This window comes from Elephas maximus, chromosome 6 (genome assembly GCF_024166365.1).
Source record: "Elephas maximus indicus isolate mEleMax1 chromosome 6, mEleMax1 primary haplotype, whole genome shotgun sequence".
NCBI classification, from domain to species: Eukaryota; Metazoa; Chordata; class Mammalia; order Proboscidea; family Elephantidae; genus Elephas; species Elephas maximus.
Window position 1 is genome coordinate 140,400,568 of NC_064824.1, and position 24,124 is coordinate 140,424,691.

At 52.0% G+C, this 24,124-nt stretch overlaps 1 protein-coding gene across 3 annotated transcripts in view; it reads left to right on the forward strand.

Moving 5' to 3' along the window:
• Positions 1 to 6,838: 6,838 nt before the first annotated feature.
• Positions 6,839 to 24,124, forward strand: part of TRAF3IP1 (TRAF3 interacting protein 1) — a 78,227-nt gene continuing 60,941 nt past the window's right edge. For all 3 annotated transcript variants that reach the window (XM_049888573.1, XM_049888572.1, XM_049888571.1), the window contains exons 1-7: positions 6,839 to 6,988; positions 11,975 to 12,043; positions 12,625 to 12,786; positions 15,824 to 15,958; positions 16,066 to 16,500; positions 18,996 to 19,067; positions 20,082 to 20,157. In XM_049888573.1, the coding sequence (XP_049744530.1) occupies positions 6,866 to 6,988; positions 11,975 to 12,043; positions 12,625 to 12,786; positions 15,824 to 15,958; positions 16,066 to 16,500; positions 18,996 to 19,067; positions 20,082 to 20,157 (1,072 nt within the window). In that variant the 5' untranslated portion in view covers positions 6,839 to 6,865. The remainder of the gene's footprint in view (positions 6,989 to 11,974; positions 12,044 to 12,624; positions 12,787 to 15,823; positions 15,959 to 16,065; positions 16,501 to 18,995; positions 19,068 to 20,081; positions 20,158 to 24,124) is intronic.

The following is a 24,124-nucleotide window of genomic DNA, read 5'->3' on the forward strand; positions in this document are numbered from 1 at the left end:
GACTTGGGCCTGTGGGGGACATTTGGGCAGCACACTACAACATCTGCTATAGTGACCAAGGCCACCTCAGCAGAGAAGGCCACGCGTCTTCAGGCTTCCTCTATCAGGCCTTCGTGCGTTCATTTAGCCAGTATTCAGGTGTGTTCTGAGGAGACGTCCGGAATCTGGCTCCTGCCCTGGAGAGGCTTCCATCATAGCTGGGAAAGAGATGTTATACAGCCAGTCTTGCCATTTCCATTAAAGTGCGGTCGTTTTTCTTTTTTTTTAAACTAAAATCAATCAATTTTATTAGGAGCCAATTTTTTGGCTCTTTTATTTTTTATTTATTCTGCTTTACGTGAAAGTTTACAGCTCAAGTTAATTTCTCATGGAAAAATTTATACACATATTGTTATAGGACCTTAGTTACAATTTCTGTAATGTGACAGCACACTCCCCCTTTCCACCCCAGGTTTCCCGTGTCCATTCGACCAGCTCCTATCCCTTTCTGTCTTCTCATCCCACCTCCGGTCAGGAGTTGCCAATTTAGTCTTGTGCTACTTGAACTAAGAAGCACACTCTTCACGAGTATTATTTAGTTTTATAGTTCAGTCTAATCTTTGTCTGAAGAGTTGGCTTCAGGAATGGTTTTAGTTCTGGGTTAACAGAGAGTCCAGGGGTCATGTCTTTGGGAGTTCCTGTAGTCTCAGTCAGACCATTAAGTCTGGTCTTTTTACTTGAATTTGAGTTCTGCTCCTCACTTTTTCTCCTGCTCCGTCAGGGACTCTCTGTTGTTTTCCCTGTCAGGGTGGTCACTGGTGGTGGCTGGGCACCATCTAGTTCTTCTGGTCTCAGGCTGATGGAATCTCTGGTTTATGTGGCCGTTTCTGTCTCTTGGGCTCATCTTTTCCTGTGTCTTTGGTGTCCATTCTCCTTTGCTCCAGGTGGTTTGGGACCAATTGATGCATCTTAGATGGCCACTCACAAGTTTTTAAGATCCCAGATGCCACTCACCAAAGTGGGATGCAGAACATTTTCTTAATAAATGCATTATGCCAATTGACTAAATGTCCTCCAAAACTATGGTCCCCAGACCCCCACCTCTGGTACTCTGTGAGGCACAGTAGTTTTGAGGCAAGGAACCAGGGAGCCATGGGAGCTTCTGGCAGAGGTCAGGTCAGGAAGTGGACTACACGGTTGGGAGGTGGGGACATTTCAGGAGGGAGAACTCATTTTTCATGTAATTCAAAAGGAAGCTACACGCTTAAATTCCTCTCTGAGGTCTGGTTGACATGTTGGAACTTGTAAGGAAGTGGACTCGCAGGAAGAGCTTTGGCCCATGGAGGGGCACAGGGCCGCTTCTGGGCTTTGGCTGAGGACTTGAAGTCAGTCCAGGGCCATCTCTTTATTCCCACATGCCTGCCTGCTGCCACTATTTTGGCAGAAATCTCCAAGTTCACACCTCTGCCCTGGCTGATCTTGTGTTCCTTGTCCTTATTTATTTTTGGAAAGGGCAAAAAGTCACTGACTTTGGACACCGGTTAACCAGAGACTCTTCTGGGAAAGGCTGGCTTGGGGCTTGTTTAACAGCAATGGTCGCTGTCCTTTATTTGGAACCAGTTCCCTCTGCAAATAGGATGAAAAAACTGGGGAGCCTCACTTCAGAAGATCATCCCTAAACAAAATATCCTGAATGTATTTTTAGAGATCAAAGGCCCCTTCCATCAGATGCCCAAATCCCAGGTTTAAGGTAACGCTGGTGGAATTGGGTTTCTATCCCGATTCTTCCCTGGGAAGTTGCACCAAGGGCTTGTCGTTAGGGGTGGTTACTGGAATGGGCAACCATTTAGGAGTTATTCCGTTCAAATCCTTCACTTTCTGGTGAAGTAGCCAAGGACTGAAAATGCCAGAATTGCCTGAAGCCACACAGGTGGTAAAGGCTGCAGCAGATGACAGATAATTTGACTGTGGATCCAGGGAGGGCTCCCTAGTCCTGGTAAACCCGTCTCATCAACGATCCTATCAGAAGGTTGTATGTTAATGGGCACCTGGGACTCTGTTTTCCAAGAAGCCATCTCAATATTGCAGTTCTCCTTACGTGGGAGTCTCCTCTGACAACTTAATTTTCAACTTTTGTTTCTGATTTTAAAAGCTATGATTTATTGAGAAATAAATTGAAGAGAAATGGAGCAGGCAGCCAGGGAAAGGGTGTTGTCATCACATTCTGGACAGACAAAAAGATGATGGGTGTTGGAGTTCACTGCAAGTACTGTCCTTGTAAGCTCCAGGATCTACCTTGGAAGGTCATTTCAATGTCCAGTCATCAGCCTGGGAAGATGGCGGAGAGAGACGTAAGTCTCAGTGTCCCAACACCCTCAATTACTCAAGGTTGATGATTATTGCGGAGTACTGTCTTCCATCGGTTGCTCTCTTGGACCCAGAAAATGCTGTTGCCACCATCACCTCTGGCTTGGACCACTGCAATAGCTTCCTAACTCGTCTTTCTGTTTCCTACCTCTGAGAGTCTGTCCTCAACAACATATGCGTTGAAAACATAAGCCAGCTCTCTCACCTCACTCAGTAAAAGCCAAAGTCCTTACCTCAGTCTACAAGGGCTGCATGGACAGACCTTCCCTCCTCTATTCTCTCTCTGTCACTCATTTCTCTCCAGCCACATGGGTGTCCCTCCTTCTCCAACATCCCTGGCTTCTCAGCATTCTTTGAGCTGGTTTTAACATCTTACTAGTTTCCTCATGAATTCAATGAATTGAATAAAATCTTTCACAAGTGGTCATTTTATATTTGCAGGAGAGTCCTGACTCTACCTTTTGGAAAATTACACTTCGATCATTTTGGAGTTTCCCCTGAGATGCCCAGCTGTACTCCCCTGCCTAGCCAAGTAACCTGTGGTGCCAGAGAAGTGCACCTCGTGGGCCATTTAAACCTGGGCACCTCTTGGTTCCTGGAGAGAACCCAAGCAGCAAAAGAACTTTAACTTCACTGATTCTCTTTTTTTTTCCTACTGCTTTTGTGTTTTTTGTTTTTATTTCTGTTTCACTCCTGGCCAATAAGTCATTTATCATTGGTGGCACTATGATGGGGATTTGGTCCTGTGATCTGACCATTTAGTGTTATTTGCTGTGTAGATGGTGGAGACCAATCTTCTGTGGGTGACAAACGGCAGAGAATCCACATTGCTGCTCTTGTTGGTTTGCCTGCTTGTCTATTTGTGAGTCAAATCAATGAAGATTTCATGCCCACTGGGTGGGAGGACAGCTATTTGAGATCTGGACTGCTGGGTTTTTGTGTTTATTTTTGATCTATGGATGAAGCTGAAGGGCTGAAGTTATAAGTCCTCTATGTGTCCGTGTGTCTGTTCAGAAAGGTTGTTCTCTCTCATGTGAGTATAAAACAAAATATTTCCCTACATTTGTTGTTGCTGTCATTAGGTGTTGTTGAGTCGCATTGGACTCATAGCGACCCTGTGCACAACAGAAGGAAACGTCGCACGATCCTGCGCCACCCTCACAATCGTTGTTATGCTTGAGCCCATTGTTGCAGCTACTGTGTCAATCCATCTCCTGAGGGTCTTCTCTTTGTCACTGACCCTCTACTTTACCAAGCATGATGTCCTTCTCCAGGGACTGGTCCCTCCTGATAACACGTTCAAAGTACGTAAGACAAAGTCTCCTCATCCTTGCTTGAATCTGGTGCCTGGAAGGCCCAGTTTGAGACAGCACTGCTAGCAGCAGAGCCCTAGAACACATTGCATTGGAGGTAAGCTTGGACCATGGTCACTTTTGGGCCGGCAGCTAAACCTGCACCTGCCCCACCCTCAGCTAGACAGACAGTGAGAGTGAGCTCGGGGCCCCTGTCTTCTTGCACTGTTGGCACCTGAGGCAAAGTCTGGTGCAGGTGTGTGCGTGATTGGTGGACCCAGGTCACATGACATGCCCCGGTGCAAGGCTGGCTGGGACAATAATCCTTTCCATTCTCAGCTCCCAAAATGGGAAGCAGTCTCACCCCCTCAAGACTCATAAAATAGACATTTTCCAGTCATAGAATGGGGCTTAGGGGCTGCGTGGGCAGGGACAGTATCAGCTATAGCCAAGCTATAGCCTCCTGAGAGCTGGTTGCTGAAGCTACGAGAACATTTCTCAGGCTTTAAATACCCTGGCCTTTATAATAACAACAACAATAAAATTTGCTCTGTGTGCCTGGGGTCAGAGTGGAGACTGGTCAACAGGAGTGTGGTTAGGGGCTCCCTGAAAACATCTGGGGTTCCTCTGCACCTCCCGGTGCGGGCTCACTGGGTCCCCACCTTAGCAGTGGGCTGGGCCTGCGTTGGTGGGCAAACAAGCGGGTCCCCCGGCTCCGCTTACCTGTTTGCAGCATTTACAATGGCTCTGTCGTCAAAGTCTGGATGCCCCGCAAGGTGCTTCGTGAGGCAGAACTTACACCCCTCCCTGCAAGAGAAGCTGCTACAAGCACAGCTTAAAAATTTTTGGGAAAATGACATAGATTGCTCAAAGGCCTTTTGTGGGGAGAGGATGGGATCAAAACCCCCAACCCTTTTCTGCAAGGTGTGAAGTATGGAAATCCCCAGGGAAGGGCCTGGTGGGAGGAAGGGCAGGGCATCTCCCTAGGCTTGAATAATAACTTCCAGTGTGATTGTTTGCTGTGTGTGTTTCCTCCAGCCTACGCCAGACAGAAAGGGAGATTCAGGGATGGCCACACAGACACTCGAAGGGCGGCGACCTGATTTGTACCCCAAAGCTGGATGCAGCAGGCACAGGAGATGGTTCCCACCTGTGGGAGAAATTGGCTCCGAGGGGCTTCCAGGCCCCAGTGAACAGGCGTTTGTTTGCTGCCACAGCTGGGGTGGCCAGATGTAGCAAACAAAAGCACAAGATGCCCAGTTAAGCTTGAAGTTCAAATAAAGAAGGAATAAATTTTTAGTATAAATCCTATTATCAAGTAGATTCCAACTTATAGCGACCCTGTAGGTCAGAGTAGAACTGCCCAATAGAATTTCAGGTAATTTTTATAGAAGCAGACTGCCACAGCTTTCTCTCCTGGAGCCACCGGTGGATTTGAACCACTGACCTTTTGGTTAAAGCCCTCAATTAGCAGCTGAGCCGCCAGGGCTCCAAATTTTTAGTATAAGTATATCCTAAACAGGATATACTTATACTAACAAATTATTTGATGTTTGTCTGGGTTTTCAGTTTAACCAGTTGTCCCGTATTTTCTCTGGCAACCCTAGCAGTAACTCTCTGCTGCTCTTGCGGGTCCAGGGCTGGCGAGGTGGCCACTCTTTCCCCGTGCCTGGTCCCTGCTGCCCAGCGTTCCCTGAAGCTGACCCATATCCTGGGCCCTGGGCAGATGAGGAGCTCAGGGTTGGGCTAAGCCAGTCTCCTCAGGCCTTTGTCTCTGGGAATGTTTGCCTCCCTGTCGGGTGGGCTTGGGGAGGCAAGGCCTGGAGACAAGGCTTCGTGGGGCTCTCTCTCCCTGTCTGAGTCATGGCCATGGTTGTTTCATGCATTCAGTCAGAAACTGTTGATTTCCAAAGCCTCCCCTGCCAGGCTTTTATTTGTCAAACACATTCTGTCTGTGTTTTTCTACAGTCATCCAGCTGATTCTCTTTTTTATGAATAACTTGTTTTTATATTCTCAGCCTTTTTCCTCAGTGCTTTCATGGTTCTTTGAGGAGCTTGGGAGGTAATTTAGGCTAGGCAGCCCTCCCAGCCAGCCCCTCCCTCTGGCCCCCACTGAGTACTGGTTCCGGGTGTCTTTCTTGCATCTGGGGTCCTTGGCTGCCTCTTCTCAGCCTTGCCTGTGCCCTCTTGTGTGGAGGAGTGGACTCACGTAGGACGACGCAGTGGACAGCAGGGCCTGGAGCGAATCTGTGCTCCCAGAGGATGGTCCACTCCCTGGTCAATCCCCGTCAGTCTCTCCGAGGGGTCTGGTGCTCTGCTCTTTTGTCCTGGATGCTGCTAGTGTCTCTCAGACACCTTGATGCCTGGATACGCCTCAGCTGCGGGTCTCTGATAGCCATGAGTGCCAAAGTGGGCAGTCAGGCCTGTGCCCTCGGTGCACAGCAGGGCCTCCATGGGGTCTCCCTGCCTAGGTCATTCCCTTTGCACCATCCTGGGTGGAGTCCCTGGGTGGTGCAAACGTTAAGCGCTCAGCTGCTAACTGGAAGGTTGGAGGTTGGAGTTCCCCCAGTGGTGTCTCTGAAGAAAGGCCTGGCGATCTCCTTCTGAAGAGTCGGCCATTGAAAGCCCTAGAGAGCACAGTTCTACTCTGACACACACACGGGGTCCCCATGGGTTGGAGTCAGCTTGATGGTAACTGGTTTGATTTCGATCCTGGGGGGTAGGTAAGGCAGACAGTCACATTATCGTCCCTGTTTTACGGAAACAAATGGCGTCTCAGAGAAAGCAAGTTACCTGTCCGAAAAGCCACAGTAAGTGACAGATGGACGAGGGCATTTTTCTTCCGTGTCTTTTGGGATACTTCAGTCCAGCCCCTCCCATGAACCTGCCTACGAGCGCCCGTGCCTTTTGTGAGACAGACAACACGGATCCCGGAGAACACGCTGTTCCCGGACAGGCCCCCCTGGCGGCTTCCCCGCGCGGGTCCAGCGGGCGGGGCGGCGGCGCGTCGGTTGCTAAGGCCGCGCTGCCCTAGCGACGGAGGGCGCGACGCGCACGCGCAGTGGCGGCCGCCGTGCACTGTGGGACGGAAGCCGGGCGGCGCGGCGAGGCGGGCCGGGAGCGGGGCCGGGAGCGGGGCCTGGGCCGGGAGCGCGGCCGGGGCGGCGGGCCGGGGCCGGGGGCCGGGAGCGGGGCTCGGGCCGGGCGGGCCTCGCGCGGGCGCCGCCATGAACGCGGCGGTGGTGAGGCGGACGCAGGACGCGCTGGGCAAGGTGATCCGGAGGCCGCCGCTGACGGAGAAGCTGCTGAGCAAGCCCCCGTTCCGCTACCTGCACGACATCATCACGGAGGTGGGCGCCGGGTCGGGGTCGGGGTCGGGGTGCGGATCCGGGTAGGGGTCGGGGTGCGGGGTGCGGGGCAGGGCCGGGGTGCGGACCGGGGTCGGGGTGCGGATCCGGGGTCGGGGGGCTGGGGTGGGGGGTGCGGGTCGGGGTCGGGGTGCGGATCCGGGTAGGGGTCGGGGTGCGGGGTGCGGGGCAGGGCCGGGGTGCGGACCGGGGTCGGGGTGCGGATCCGGGGTCGGGGGGCTGGGGTGGGGGGTGCGGGTCGGGGTCGGGGTGCGGACCGGGGTGGGGGATGCGGGCCGGGGTCAGCGTGCTGGCCGGGGTCGGGGTGCAGGCCGGGGTCAGCGTGCTGGCCGGGATCGGGTGCGGACTGGGAGCCGGGGGGCTGGGGTGGGGGTGCGGGTCGGAGTCGATGCCGGGGCGCGGCCAGGGGTCGGGTCGGGCCTCGGGTGCGGACCGGAGTGCAGTTTGCGGCCGGGGATCGGCGCCTGGGCTGGGGGTCGAGGTCAGGGCGAGTGGTTGGGGTTGGAGTCAGGGCCGAGGTTGCGGGCTGGAGATGCGAGTCGGGGCTCGGCCCGGGGCTGGGTGGCAGCGGGCGCCTGGCGTTGCTCTGCGGGGCTCCTGCCCGCGGAGACCGGCCTTTGGCCTGGCCTGCAGCGGGGGGCGGCCACTGGGCCTAAGCTGTTGTTAGCCTTCTGCGAGAGTTGCTGCCCTCGCCCCTGCTCTCCTCTTACCCATCCTCCCGGCCCCTTGGGGAGCACTCTGCTTTCCTGCCTACCGGTGTCTAGTTAGGGCTGGTCCTCCACGCTTGTCTCGGTGATTCCCCTCCCCTGCTCGGGAGGGGCCTGCTGCCTTCCTCCTGGGGTCCTGCAAGGCCTTGCACGTGGAAAGTGCTCAGTAAACCTTGAGAAAATGGAGTTCTTTTTCTAGGTGCCCGTCGACAGTGCAAGGCAAAGCAGTCACCACATTTTGCAAGCTTAGTAAATACCTGCTGGTGAATTTATTGGAGGTGGTCGTAGGGAGGCCTGAAAGGAAAAACTAGTGGAGGAATTTACTGCTTGGTGATAAGTCTGCTTTAAGTAGATACTGGCTGGCTGTGTACCTTTTCGTGCTGTGGTTGTCATCATGGTTAGTTGCCTTGAAGTTGGCTCCGACTCGTGGCAACCTCGTGTACAACACAATAGAATGTTGCCTGGTCCTGTGCCATCTTCGTGACCAATGGTATGTATGTCCAAGTCCACTGTTGAGTATTTTAAGTGCCTTCCAGCTCAGGGGGCTCATCTTCCAGCATTGTATCAGACAATATTTTGTTGTGATCTACAGGATTTTCTTTGTCTAATTTCGGACGTAGGTGGCCAGGCCTTTCTTCCTAGTCTTAGTCTGGAGGTTCTGCTGAAACCTGTCCACCGTGGGTGACCCTGCTAGTATTTAAAACACTGGTGGCATAGCTTCCAGCATCATAGCAATGCACAAGCCACTGCAGTACAACAAACTGACAGGTGGGGGTGGTTTTCCCCTCTTGATTGTCAGTTCCTGAACCACGGAGACTGGAACTTCTCTGTTGGCATATCCTGGGTGAGCTGCCACGAGTAAGGTACAGTACACAGAGGCTGTGCAGCAAACATTGGCTCGTTGAATGGAATTGGTCAAGGCTCCTAGTAACCCTTGGGGGAGGGTGTATGTGGGGGCTGGCAGCGCCTGTTTCCAGGGTGGACTTGTGGGCAGACATTGGACGAGGGTGTGCTCCTTGGGAATCAGGAGTCAGGTTGTACTTGGGGGCTTTTAGCCCTTATCCCCGGGCCTGTTGGTCCTCTCGCTTTTCTTCTCCCTCACTCCCACTGCTTGGTCACCTTACTCTTCCCCAGACTTTGCATTGCCATCTCGCCTTTGCTGATCACGTGTGCCTCCCAGGAGTGCCTCATTTAAAAACCCTACAGTGCCTAAAACCTCTCTCAGATCCTAACCAACCCCAAGTGCTGCCTGCATTGGTCTCCTCCTCTGCTCAGCCGGTGCTTCTCTCCCAGCCTGTCCTGCACTTTGCGTTGAGAGTTGGGTGGGAGCATGCTGTGTCCCGGTTGCCCTGTGTCGCCCTCAGCCGAGGGGCAGCAAGTAGGGGTGAGCCAGGTGTGAGCCGGCAGCACGGACAATACTGCGGGTGCCTCTGGTCTACCCTTTCATCCTCCGTGTTGGTCTGTCTCCCCAACAAAAATGTAGCCCCGAAGAAGGGCGGCAGAGGGCCTGTCAGGGCTGCCACGTGCTCAGTACACTGCGGGTTCCTGAACCTCTCTGGTGTGACTGGAGCATCCTAATGGGAAACGAGAGCAGAAGAATTCCGAGAAGAATTGACTGGTTGGCGAGGTGGACACGTTGTGTGGAAGAAGCAAGGTGTTCTGAATCAGGACTGACTGGTCTGCTTTGTCTTCTACGTGCTCGGTAGAGTAGAGGGTCAGCGAAAAAGAGGAAGACCCTCGATGAGATGGCTTGACACAGCGGCTGCAACAGTGGGCTCAAGCATAACAATTGTGATCATGGCACAGGACCAGGCAGTGTTTTGTTCTGTGGTACATAGGTTGCTATGAGTTGGAACTGTCTTGATGGCACCTAACAACCACAACAACGAGGTGGGGACGAGTGTTTGCACTCCACTGCTAACCTAAAGGTTAGCAGTTTGAACCCACCTAGCAATACCATGGAAGAAAGGCCTGGCGATCTGCTTCCATTGAGATTACAGCCAAGAAAATCCTGTGGAGCACAGTTCTACTCTGTCACCATGAGTCAGAACTGACTCGATGGCAACGGGTTTTTTTTTTTTTTTTTTTAAGTATCGAAAACGATTTCTCTACTTGGGTAAAAATATATATGCTAATTGCTACCTCCTTGATAATGATGTTAGAATTACTGACATTGGAAAAGCGTTTTCAGGTGATAGGTGAGGAGCTTCCTACGAAAATTCTTTACTGTCTCTGAATATTGTATTCAAATCGCTATGTTAGTATTTTAGCTACAGCTGAACTCCGCCTCTTCCGTAAAGCTAAACACGATTTTTTAAATTGTGCTTTAAGTGAAAATTGACAAATCAAGTCAGCCTCTCATACAAAAACTTGCTATGTATTCCTGGTTGCTCTCCCCCTAATGAGACAGCACACTCTTCCTCTCCACTCTGTATTCCCTGTGTCCATTCAGCCAGCTTCTGTCCCCCTCTGCCTTCTCATCTCCCCTCCAGACAGGAGCTGCCCATGTAGACTCATGTGTCTACTCGAGCCAAGAAACTCACTCCTTACCATTATCATTTTCTATCTTATAGTCCAGTCCATTCCCTGTCTGATGAGTTGGCTTTGGGAATGGTTCCGGTCTTGGGCTAACAGACAGTCTGGGGACCATGACCTCTGGGGTCCTTCCAGTCTCAGTCAGACCATTAAGTCTGGTCTTTTTGCAAGAATTTGAGGTCTGCATCCCATTGCTCTCCTGCTCCATTAGGGGTTCTCTGTTGTGTTCCCTGTCAGGGTAGTCATTGGTTGTAGCCGGGCACCATCTAGTTCTTCTGGTCGCTAAGCACGATCTTGTGATACACTTATGTCATAGCTTACAATCACAGCTCACAGTTTTAGTGCCAGCAAACTGGGAACACCTCAGCAGAGGCAAAATGAAAAAGTTCCCAGAGCATAAATGCAGGGTACTCTCAGCATTCCACCTGTCTTCTCAAAAATGGTAGCACAACTCTGAAGTAATTTGGTGTGGAATGAAAAATTCTAGCTTGATAGGAAACTTGACCTGAATTATTTGTGGCCTTGATCCTGGAGATGGAGCCCAGCTTTAGAGTGCGACGGTCACTTTATTTATTTTTAATGTGTCACAGTAATAAAACAAGCAGCAGAAATGAGGGAAACCCCCAGTGAGATGGATTGACCTGATAGCCAAAACGATGGATTCAGATGCACCGTGAAGGTGGCACAGGACTGGATAGCGTTTTGTTTTATCATACCTAGGGTCTCGGAGTTGGAGTCAACTTGATAGCAGCTAACAACAGTAATAAACACACTTTGTATGTGATTCAGGATACACGTGTGTGCGTACTTATCCTCACTGTATTTGATGTAGTCTCATATTTTCTATAGTTTCATTTTTTAAAAGAAAATGCTTGTTGCTGCCCATTAGTGGATGTTACGGTAACAGCCATGTTTTGAAGAAATGGTCTGAGAGAAGCCAGGGCCTGTGTGGGTACCAGCCTGAAAGCTGGCCTCAGGATGACTGGGAGGTACAGGCTCACTGAGGGGGTGCAGGGAAGAGAACAGAAGCCATATGGAGTGGGGCGCCCCGTCCTGAGATATGAGGGACACGGGTGCTGATGGTGAAAACACAGACTGAGAAGTCCCTTTTCTTTCCAGAATCCATTCTCTGCACTGCCCCTGAATGGCCCTTGTGAAATGCCTTGCTGGTTGGGCCCTTCCCTGCTTTAGAACCTTCCAGAGCTCCTTGTGGTCTTTAGACGAAGTTCATATCCCTCTTCCATTGAAGGCTGTCCAGGTCAGGCCCTGTGTGTCTCCGGCTCAGGCTCTCACTGACTGGGACTTCTTTTGGTCTGTCTTGGCCCTGGGCCTTGCAGGGACACTTTCGGTTGTCTGGTACATGCTTCCAGAATACCTCCCACCACCCCCCCGCCCACCTGCAACTACCTGGCTCCTGTAAGCCTTCTGGTCTCAGTTTAGATATGGGCACCGTGACAGATTAGGTCCTGCCCCTGGGTGCCTCCGTAGCACGCTGCACGTTCCCCATCAGAGCACGTGTCTGTCTGTGTGTCCCATGGTGAGGACCAGGTTGGGTCCTCCCTGGCATGCTGCCCTCACCTGGTACCTGCTCAGGTACTTGTTGGGTAAGTGATTGAGTTCCAGTGCAGGTAGATTCGGAAAGCCCCTGACCACAGGGTTCAGTGGACGAGGCAGGTGAAGAGGCGTCCGTGGGGTGTGTACGATGGACTCTCCTTGTCTTTTGAAGGTGATTCGAATGACTGGTTTCATGAAGGGCCTCTACACAGACGCTGAGATGAAGTCTGACAATGTCAAGGTGAGTTCGAGCAGGGCCTCTTTCCCCACCCTCGCCTGAATGGACGGGGCTGCCTTTGCAGGCTGTGTATGGTCCTCGCCTGAATGGACGGGGCTACTTTTCCAGGCTGTGTATGGTCCTCGCCTGAATGGACGGGGCCGCCTTTGCAGGCCGTGTATGGTCCTCGCCTGAATGGACGGGGCCGCCTTTGCAGGCCGTGTATGGTCCTCGCCTGAATGGACGGGGCTACTTTTCCAGGCTGTGTATGGTCCTCACCTGTGGTCCTCACCTGTATGGTAGCAGGTAGCATTTGCGTCCTGCTGCAGTAGGTGCTTGGAGCACAACGTTACATGCCATGGTAATTTTATTCTCTGAGACGTGAAATTAGTATATCAGAGGTTCATGCTGCCAAATCGACTAAGTTAAAAGCTTTCATGAATTATTTTTGTCTGTTAATTGAGTCAGTATTTGTGAGTTTGGCACACATTTAAAATAACATTTTATGTAAACAGCAACTATGTTATACCTGTTGCATGTGTTGAAGATAATGCAAATGCTTTTTGAGGTATTTTAATCTTGACGTTTAAATGGAAATACTTCAGGATAAAGATGCGAAAATCAGCTTCCTTCAGAAGGCCATAGACGTGGTGGTGATGGTGTCAGGAGAGCCGCTGTCTGCAAAGCCCGCGCGCATCGTGGCGGGTCACGAGCCTGAGCGGACGAACGAGCTGCTGCAGACGATAGGGAGATGCTGTCTCAGCAAGGTACTGGGGCGCTGAACCCCCAGTGCTGGGGAACAGGGAGGAGGGCTGAGTGCCCAGCAGGGTACCAGAGCCCTGAACCCCCAGTGCTGGGGAACAGGGAGGAGAGCTGAGTGCCCAGCAAGGTACCAGAGCCCTGAACCCCCAGTGCTGGGGAGCAGGGAGGAGGGCTGAGTGCCCAACAAGGTACGGGGCTGCTGAACCCCCAGTGCTGGGGAGCAGGGAGGAGGGCTGAGTGCCCAGCAAGGTACTGGGGCCCCGAACCCCCAGTGCTGGGGAGCAGGAAGGACGGCTCAGTGCCCAGCAAGGTACCAGAGCCCTGAACCCCCAGTGCTGGGGAGCAGGGAGGAGGGCTGAGTGCCCAGCAAGGTACAGGGGCGCTGAACCCCCAGTGCTGGGGAACAGGGAGGAGGGCTGAGTGCCCAGCAAGGTACTGGGGCCCTGAACCTCCAGTGCTGGGGAGCAGGAAGGGGGGCCGAGTAACTGAAATGCGGTGGGGAGCATTTAAGGAGACAGTGTTTGGTCATGTCTGTTGGACACTGCACTTTGAATTTGGTCCTGGAGGTAGTTGTGCTTGGCTTTGAATCTGGTCCTGGGGGTAGGTGTGCTGTGCTTTGAATCTGGTCCCAGGTGTAGGTGTGCTGTGCTTTGAATCTGGTCCTGGGGGTTAAGTGTGCTGTAGTTTGAATCTGGTCCTGGGGGTAGGCGTGCTGTGCTTTGAATCTGGTCCCTGAGGGTAGGTGTGCTGTGCTTTGAATCTGGTCCCGGGGTAGGTGTGCTGTGCTTTGAATCTGGTCCCGGGGTAGGTGTGCTGTGCTTTGAATCTGGTCCCGGGGTAGGTGTGCTGTGCTTTGAATCTGGTCCCGGGGTAGGTGTGCTGTGCTTTGAATCTGGTACCGGGGTGGGTGTGCTGTACTTTGAATCTGGTCCCAGGGGTGGGTGTGCTGTGCTTTGAACCTGGTCCCGGGGGTAGGTGTGCTGTGCTTTGAATCTGGTCCGGGGGTAGATGTGCTGTGCTTTGAATCTGGTCCCGGGGGTGGGTGTGCTGTGCTTTGAACCTGGTCCCGGGGGTAGGTGTGCTATGCTTTGAATCTGGTCCTGGGGTGGGTGTGCTGTGCTTTGACTCTGGTCCTGGGGTAGGTGTGCTGTGCTTTGAATCTGGTCCCGGGGTAGGTGCGCTGTACTTTGGATCTGGGTGTTGGAACTGCAGAAGTGATGTAAAGCAATGTAGAGTGATACAAATGAGGGTCCGTCACACATAGTGCAGATAGGCTATAAATATGAAACAGGGAGCTTCCCAGGAACGTTGCTCCAGGCAGGTGGCTGTAGGCTGCATGCCCAGGCTCCCATCCTCTGTTTCCTTCCCCCACACAGGCCTCTTCGAGGACAAATGACTTTTTCCAGTCAGGGCCAGGTGGCCGCAGGAGCTTGTGGGATGTCCCTGTTCTCTCCTGCCCTCCCATCCTCTGTGGTCTGCTTCCCTCTGTTGCTCCCTCCCTCTCCTGCCTCCGTCCTCTGTCACCTGATTGTTGTTTGAAGAGTGATCTTGACCTCAGAGAAACACTGTTTCAGCTGGATGGCACCGGGCTTGCTGTATCCCAAGCTCCTCGCCCAGGCTTGCAGTCGCCGTTGCTGGGCAGGCCTGCCTGGAGAGGTGCAGCCGGGCCTTGCTTGTCTGATTGCTGGAGGAGGTCACTCCCAGACCTGCCCTCTGTGGGAGCCAAGTTGCCCCACTGGGGAACAGAGCCAGACTATTATCAAGAGTACTGTTAACCCAGCACTTGGTCTACCTGAGAGGTAGGTTGACCAGGGCCAACCTGGGATATTACCAAATGGGAAGAGGTGGGCTTCCGCCTGCAGGACGGTGGGGTGTAGGGGTGGGAGTGGTGTCAGGCCATCTCCTTGGAGACCTCCAAAGAGCACTGCCGTGTCCAGTCGCAGCTCTTGACCTAGAGACATGGAAGCTGGTTTTGCAGTCTGCTGGCCTCTGTGCCCAGCCTCCCTGTCCTCCACAGACTTGTGTTCGCGGCAGCCTTATGTCTCTTCTGCAGCCTTACGTTCCCCCACAGCCCCGTGTTCCCCCGCAGCCCCGTGTTCCCCCACAGCCTTATGTTCCCTGCAGCCTTTTGTTTCTCTCACAGCCGTAAGCTGCTCATCTTCCTATAAAGGAGATCTGACTGGTATCTTTCCTGCTGACCGCTTGCTGGGTTCCTGTTCCTCGGGCACAGCTGGCTCCTGGGGGCTCCTCAGGCCTCTGACTTGCTGTCACTCCCTTCCGTCCCAGTTCTTTTCTCTCTCCTCACCTGTACACCTAAAGTCGCCATACACCACAAGTCTTCTGGACTGGCCCCTCCCCCTCGCTGTGTGCGACCGGCTCGGTGCCCCCTCGCTCCCTCCCTTGCTCTCCCTTAGCTCCTTTCATGGCCTCTCCCCCAGCTGGCCTAGGTGCGATCCTGTCCCCAGTGTACACTGATGCTTGATTGTTGCGTTTGCCTGTCTCCTCGGACACAGTGTCCTTGCCCAGTGTGTGGTGCCTTGTGTGTGGTAGACACTCAGTGTATTCTTGTGGAATGAGCAAGTGCCTGACAACAGTGAGGTCCCTGACGGGAGGCCCTCAGAGGCCTGGTGACCTCCAGGGCCCTGGAGGATGAGTTGCTGCATTCGACGGGCTGGACTCAGATTACTCGCAACCCCTTGGGTACTCAGGTCTGGGATTCTGTTTGAGTGTGCAGTACTTTGAGAATTGTATGCATCAGTGTTACTGTCCTTGAAAGTTTGGGTGCAATGGAATCGTGGTTCAGTTAGCGGGGGTGGAGTCTACTATTAGTGACCCTTGGGGTTCTGGAAGGTGACAATTACTAGGAGATGCAGTTCTTTGTCCGATAATACAATTTTCTTTTAATATTTTGCCCTTTGAACATCAGTGGTAGACCAAGGCGAGTGTGCTGAGGTCTCTTTGGATGTCAGCATTCCTGTTTGCTCCATCTGCTGGCCTCCCTCTCAGCCTGCATTTTGTTTCTAATTTATACCCTGACAAAAGCTCTCCAGTGATGATGCGGTGAAGAGAGTTCTGGCTGGAGAGAAGGGCGACAGGAAGGGAAGGCCGTCAAAGTCCCAAGACCTGGGCAATAAGAATGCTAAAGAAGAGGAACCCAGGGTCCCTAAGAACAAAGAGGTGAGCCTTAACCTTCTCATCCTTGAGGATGGAATGACTTGTTTTCCTGTAGTTCAGGTGAAAAGATTTATCAGTGATGTTGCTATTTGATTTTTCTTTTCCTTTAGGATAGAAGAAACTCTGAAATAAAAGAGAGAAGTCCAAGCAAAGATCAAAAACCGAAAGAAGAGTTGAAAGAAGAAAGCAAACCCAGAGAGAAGGAAAAGGAGAAAACCAAGGAGAATGACAGCGACAGGCACAAGGATCTCGAGAGAGACAAGTACCGAGAAGAACGAGAGAAGAAGAGCAGGGCCAAGCAAGAGAGGGAGAGAGACAAGGACCGGGGCAACAAAGACCGGGACAGGGAGGCGGACCGTGAGAAGGAGAGGGAGCGGAAGAGCGAGGGAGGACGGGAGAAGGAGAGGTTGAAAGAGCGAGACAAGGAGCGAGAGCGAGACAAGGGCAGAGAGCGAGACAGGGACAAACGGAGAGCGAAGAACGGGGAGCACTCCAGGGACCCCGACAGAGAGAAGAGCAGAGAGCATGAGAAGCTGGAGAAAAAGGTAAAGTCTTCTCTGGAGAACATCTGCCCTTAACTTGGGAAGTGTTTGCGTTGCTTCAGTAATGCGATTTTTGTCTTCAGTGTAATGGGTGGTGCAGACAGTGAAGCGCTTGACTACTAACCGAAAGGTTGGTGGTTTGAGTCCACCCAGAGTTGCCTCAGAAGACGGACCTGGCGATCTGCTTCCAAAAGGTCACAGCCTCGAAAACCCTGTGGAGCACAGTTCTCTGACACACATGGGTCGCCACGCGTCCGAGTTGACTCAAGGGCAGCTGGCGGGTTGTTTTTTTTTTGGTATTGTGATCAGGAAACTCGTTTTCTGTCACACCCGTTCGAAATGATGACAATCTTGAATTCCCAGTAGAAAGCCAACTAGATACCAGTTTCTTGCCAGGTGTTTATTTCCCCCGTGTGTGCTACATTTGGGCGCTTTTCTGAAGGCGCTGGGGCAGCCGGGGCCTCAGCACTGCAAGCAGGGCTTGGCAGGGAGATGTCTCCCTTGCAGGTGTGTCTCCTCTGGAGCCTGGAAATCACTGATTTTATTAGGATTAGGGTACATCTAGGTCTCTTAGGCATTAGCAGATAAGCACAATAAGACCTCAGTTTACCGGAATTCCTGTTTAATTAAATTTGCAAGTAAATTTTAGACTGGCAAGAAAATCCTTTTCGTTTTAAGCAATTGTTTTGACACGTGCAGGTTACCTTTAGACTAATTATATGTAGTACAGGGTGGAATCTGCCCCTACTGTTAGATGTGGTACGGGGCAGGATCTGGCCCTGACTGTTACACGCGGTACAGGGTGGAATCTGCCCCTACTGTTAGATGTGGTACGGGGCAGGATCTGGCCCTGACTGTTATTCGTGGTACGGGGCAGGATCTCTCCCAGATGGTGTTGCAGGTGTCCCTTTTTGTAGGGACATCACGTAACTGTCCAGTGGTCTCTAGCTGCTGGAAAGGGGGAACTGAGGTCTGGAAAGGCTCAAGACCTACAGACCTGCCAGGGTGACCTGGCGGGGCACGAGGGCAAGGCCATAAGGACTGCTCTGTCTCCTGGCCCACTGGACAGCCTGCTGCTTGTATAGAGGAGGGCGTGTCTCTGCACTGACCCTGGGATCAGGTCTATGGGCATGTCTTTTCTGTGAAAGTCACTGTCAGCCTGTTCAGGATCTCTGTATCACAGCGTGAAAAGGGTGCCTGTCCAGAAAGGCTTTGTTGGGGTTTTGTTAGCAATTGATTTTGTGTTCCACTGGAACCTGGGGGCTTTACTATTTAAAATCTCTTTTTCTCCCATGAACTTCCGAGAGTCTAATGCCCTGTGACATGTGTCATGTAAAGCATGTGTCCCCCATCTTTTGCCTCTTCAGAGGTCCCAGCAGAGACTCAGAGCCTTGGTAATGCAGTGGTTAAGAGTTCAGCCGCTAACCAAAAGGTCAGCAGTTTGAATCTACCAGCCGCTCTTGGAAACCCTATGGGGCAGTTCTGCTCTGTCCTGTAGGGTCTCTATGAGCCGGAATTGACTCAACAGCAGCGGATTTTGGTCGGTCGTTGGGCCCCCTTCCTTCAAGTGGGAAAAGCCGAGTGCAGTGAGTGTGAAGGGAGGAGCTGGGTGTAGTGCCCGACGGAGCGACCTGTAGTTACTGCTGATGCAACCTGAGCCCTTCCTAATTAGGTGACAGGACATCTAACTGCTGAAATATTGAAAAGGCACTCTTTGCTTTCCAGTCTCCACGGAGGAAAATCTCACAGCGATTGTATGTCTGTTTTACTCCTTGTATTGAGACGTGTCTCAGAGAATTGATGGAAGGCAATGGACGTGGTACAATTCTCACGTAACTCCTGTCCTCAGAGGGCGCTCCTGGCTTTCAGTCTGAAGTCTTTGCTTAAAAAGGGCCACTCCATTTTAAAGTTGCTTTCCTATCGGAAGTCACGCGCAGGAACCATTTTTCCACGAGTGTTGGTGTTTCTGTTGTCCACGCGGTCCTTCATTTCCACACTCCCTGTGTCTCCCCCGGGTGTGTCCCCTTAGTTGGCCTGACTGGGATTCAGCACGTCCAGGAGACCGTGCCTTCATATGGCTCCCTGAGAGCCACCTGTATTGACGTCCTTGTCCCTTTGTGGAGAGGGCATCTCCCTGCCACTTGCTTGGGTTCTTTGGGAATCCAAGGAGCAGTAACACAGCAGCAAGTCACATCTGTAGTGGTGATGTGGTGTTCTTTTTTTTTTTTTAATTGTGAAAATACGCATATCAAAACATTACTAGTTAGCCATTTCTACACTTACGATTCAGTGACATCGATGACATTTTTCGTGTTGTACAACCATTGCCGCCTCCCGTTGCAGATTATTCCACCACGATCTGATGTTCTTTTGGGAGGTAGTATCTTGCTGTTGGTCAGCGTTATACCAAATGTCGTGATATATTTTTAGATTTTACAGTATTTTAGGATGTTACAAATCTGAATATTCTACATGTTGAAGGTTTTTTTTTCTCACAGTCTACAGGCCCCGGAGAGGCATCTAAAAAGTCGTCAGATGGATCTTTTAAAGACTCCAAGGCTGAAATAGAGGTAAGCTTTCAAACTCAGTTCTGAGAGACCCAGACAGATAGCTGTGATGAGTGGTGCACGCTGTGCTGTCCGGGTCCTGCGAGGCAGACGAGGAGAGCGGGCAAGGTCTACGCACAGTAGATGCGCGTTTGTTTTGTTGTGCAAGTAATGATTTAAACTGTTTACCACCCGGTAAGAAGGTGGGTTGTGTAATCTCTGGCCTCCTGTGGTGGACTCCTGGATGGCTGGAGCCTTTATTTAACAAGCATGATGTTTGGTGCACAAAAGCTAGCGTGGTCACTTGGGCGGAGGGTGGTGGTGACGCCGAGGAGGAGTCTGAGCCAGGGCTGAGTCCCTGGGCAGATAGGGAAAGGGAGGGAGGGCCAGGTGGAGGGACTCCTCCACACTCTGCTGGGCCCAGGTCACGGCCTGTGTGGGGCTCCGCAAGGCGTGTCCCGTGGCTGGGGTACGGCTGAGGCCAGGCCAGCCAGCTCCCTGAAGGCCGTCCTGTGGAGGTTAGACTTCACCCGAGGCAGCTGCAGGGGAGGTGGCAAGGGGTGGCGTGGGGGCTGGGGCAGCCAGCTAGGAGACCATGTGGTCACTCGAGAGGTGGCGCTCTTGGGCCTGTGTCGTCGGAGGGCGGTGGGATAGGACCAGCTGAGTTCTCTGATTTGCTTATGTTAGACACAGTGTGTAGTTTTCACTTTCACAGGTGCTCACAAACGCACCTTAGTGATGAAATCTGTAGCAGTAGAGGCCGAGTCCTCATCGGCACATCTGGTGAGAGGGTGCTTCTCGGGTGTGGTCAGCAGATTGTACGGAACGTCGGGAGCATCAGGTGGAGGTCTTGGCCCCCGGCTCGTGCACACTCACAGGTCTTTGTGGTTGCGTTGAGTGCGCTCAGCCCCCTGAGCGTGTGGGTGCTGTGGTTGTGTTCCACGCCTGCTCTTCTCTTGCAGAGCTTGAATGAGCCCTCTGCGAGTGGTGTTGCTGCACACACGTCAGCCAACTGTCTTCCCTTCTCTTTCCTTTCAGACCGAGATGTCCGCTCGAGCAGCCAGGTCGCTGACAACGAAAGTGTCAAAACGGCAACCCAGAAGCTCAGTGGAAGGTACCGCAGAAAGTACTATGTGTTTAGCTGAAAACGCTGATCCTGGTTTCTTTGTCATTGACCGCAGTGTCAGGTGGGAAAGGGCTCTGGTGATGGGAAAACAGGCGGGACAGACCACGTGACGGTGATGAAGATGTGTGGCTCTGACACATGCCCTTATGCACACGTGCACATTCACACGTGTGTGTCCACAGGTCTGTCGTGGGCTGAACGGACAGACGATGTGAGGGTGGTGAAAACATGTGGCTCTGACACACGCACACGCGCACACTCACACACGCGCACACGCGCGCACTCACGTGTGCCCACAGGTCTGCCATGGGGGGACAGATGATGTGACGGTGACGAAGATGTGGCTCTGATGCACACACGTGCACACTTACACACGTGTGCGGACAGGTCTGCCGTAGGGTGGAATGAACAGCTGATATGACAATAGGGGTGAAGTGTGGCTCTGACACACACCTGTGCAAACACACATGCACACACTCAGGAGTGCACACAGGTCTGCCATGGGATGGAATGGACAGATGCTGTGAGGGTGATGAAAACGTGTGGCTCGACACACACTTGGCACACACACACGTGCAGACTCACACATGTGCACACAGATCCTCCGTGGGATGGAATGGGCAGACGGTGTGAGGGTGGTGAAGACGTGTGGCTCTGACACGTGCCCATGCACACATGCACGCGCACACACACGTGTGCACACTCTGGGCACGTGGGGCAGAGCAGCACCTCTTTGATGGAGATCTGGGTTGGAGATAAGAGTCTCTTGGAAAGTGGGATCGAATTTGATTTTCCAGAAGTTTCTACGAGTCATTCATGTGTCATTGGCTCTTGTCTTCCAGCATTAGGAGGCTAAACTCAATCCTGACGTAGGGTGGATATAAAGAGCACGTACCCGCTGCTGTCGAGTTGATCCCCACTCACGTGACCCTATGGGACAGAGTAGAACTGCCCCATAGGGTTTCCATAAAAAAAAAAAACGGCCAATAAATAGGAAAAGACTCATGCAGATGCGGGGAAGCTGGAGGCCAGTAGTGTTGGGGGCTTACGTTTTTTGTTGAAGGTTAAAGTTAATTTGAATGAGCAGCAGCAGTTTCTGAAAAATCATCCTTTTCCCAAATTGTATATAAGTTAAAGAAATGTAGCGAGAATGTAAAAGTTGGAACTTTTCATTTAGAAATTAAACTTAGATGGTAAGCTTCACTTTTTCACATGCGGAGTAATGCTTTAGTGAACATCTTTGTGCTGGAAGCTTTTTGTGAAGGTTTGGATGCTGTCTGTGGGATCAGCTCCTGCACGTGAAATTACTGCCAAAAGGGGCGTGGGTATTTTGAGGTCTTCCTCAGCTGCGGTGTACCACCTGCTGTGCCCTGTAACCCCACCTTCGCCTGCATGTTTAAAGCTCTGCCGATTTTGAAGGATGAGAACCAGAAAGTATTCTCTGTCTTTTTAATTACTAGTGAGGTTGGACGTACGTCCACGTCTGATGTTTTTATTTGCTTCTCCAACTTGTCTGTCCTGCCGTTTGCTCACTTCCTTCTTGTGTCTGTCGGGGACCTCAGGGCTCATCTTGATTTGCCAGAGCTCCTTGTACGCCCAGGACATGTGCCAGTTTTTAAAAATAAATGTTTGTTCCCTGTATTTTTCTCAATGTATTTCAATTAATTAATTATGTTTGGCTGGATTTTTGACTTGCCTGAGTATTTGAATTTTATGTGCTTGATGCGGCCAGTCTTTTTTTTTTTTTTTTAATTTGTCCAGAAATTTGATAGATGAGGGTTTGTTTTTTATCATGCATTTTTTAATGTTAAAGCTTTTTAGATATCTCTTATTTTAATTTATGGTGTAAGGCCAGGCTCCAGATTTATTTTTTCAGAAAAACGCACCGTGTTTTGAGGGTCCCTTACTGACTGATTGTACCCCTCCCCCTGAGCTGTGACACCTTATAAGGCTTTTGTTGTCTGGAGTCTTTATTTATTTATTTTTTCTTCAGTCTGCTGCCTTCTGTTTTACCATGACTTTTTTATCATTGTTCTTTTCAAAAAGTTTTAAGCTATTTTATTCTTGCAGATAAGAATAAGTCAAAGAATGAGTCATGAGTCAAAGAATCCCTTCCCCGGCAATACAAACAACCAGAATAACTTACCAGCATTCAACGGGACTTGTGTTAAGCTCGTGCTTTCATTGTGTGGGGAAGATGGACACCTGGAATTTCAAGTTAGGAAAGATGTCTCCTCTCCCTGAGAAGCTCTGTACACTTGAGTGTGTGTGTGTATGTGTGTCTGTGTTCATCAAGGTGATTCTTGAGAGTTCGTTGAGTTTTTAGCATTTTTAGGGGGGAGGTATCCTTTCCCCCTCCTTTTGTGATGCTTACTGTTGGTATGTAGATGCCTTACTGATTTTTGTAGCTGTATCTCAAGTCTAGCCTCGTGGCTGAATCTCAGTGCAGTAGGTGTTTCCATGATGCCTTTGGGTTCTCTAGGCAGGCATTGGTACCATCTGCTTTTCTGGAAACTCAGGATGTTTACAGCCGTGATTACTGGTGAGAAGCTGCTGCAGGGTGCTTTCTGCGAAGCGTCTGAGAGATTTTATGACGAGGGTTTTGCAAGCTTTATGGCATTAAGCTTCATGGAGCTGTCAGCACTGGGCTGGGCTTCTTCTCTTCCCTAACTGCTTTTGGGGGCACTGCCCTCCCCGAGGGGCCTCACTCAGCAAACACTGGTGACTGGTGTACCTCGTGACGTTCTGCCTTGCTTAAATGGTAGGCATTTGGCCAATGCCAGCTCCTAGAAGGTGCCCAGGACACAGGACCTCTGTGCTCTCTAGGGCATAGCCTTGCACTTTGCACAGCGTGTGAGGACACCACGTCTGTTAGGCACGTTTAGGGTTTCGAAGCTACTGGATAATCCCTATGGAGCCACAGGAACACCCTGCATGAGAACACGGCCACTTTCGCTGTAGCTTCAGTAGTAGCACATCACAGGACAGGTCATCTGAGCTAACGAGTGCATTTGAAATGTCACTCGTTTGGTAAGTGTGCAGCCTCAGAAATTGATTTTAATCTGTTTTTATCGTACAATGTCGTGTCAGGAAGAAGGAGCTCTAGAGCTGGTGAGCATAGTCTTTCCCCTGAGAAGGACTGCAGCTCTTCCTGTGGTAAAGCTAAGGAGCGTGCCGTGAGACAGCTCGCTAAGACCGGGTCGGCCGCGGCACAGGCTGGGAGTGCGTGTTTGACAGGTGAAACCTTTAGGTGTCTGATCCTTTGCTTCTGTGTGACCGTTGAACAGGTTGAGCTCACCGGGGCAATGCGGCAAGGATGAGGCCCTGAGCTCAGGGCTGTGCAGTGGGCCCTGTGGACACAGCAGGGCCCTCCTGTCAGGCTAGGGCTGCCCTGAAATTGCCCTGACCCCCACTGCAGCTGCTTGGGCTGGCCTCACGGCTGGTCAGTGTGGTGCGGTATCACTGGAGAGTGTAATCCAGAGGGGGAGACGGGCAGTGAAGGAAAGGCAGGGTGTATGGTGTTCCCAGTGATGAGTCTCTGCAAGGAAAATGTAGCAGAGAGAGTGGAGGAGGGGAGGCTTTCAGGTCTCCGAGGAGGGGCCATCTGGACAGATAGCTGAAGGGGTGTGGGAGGACATGCAGATCACAGGAGCAGGCAGAGGCCCTGAGCCGGGACAGGTGAGGCTGGGACAGGTGAGGCTGGGACAGGGGGAGGTGACAGGAGGAAAGCTGCACTAGTAGGCAGGACCCAGGCGGTGCTGGGACATGGGCCTTGTAGGCAGGACCCAGGTGACGTTGGGCCACGTGGGCATTGTAGGCAGGACCCAGGTGACGTTGGGCCACGTGGGCATTGTAGGCAGGACCCAGGTGACGTTGGGCCACGTGGGCATTGTAGGCAGGATCCAGGAGATGCTGGGATGTGGGCCTTGTAGGCAGGACCCGGGCAGTGCTGGCA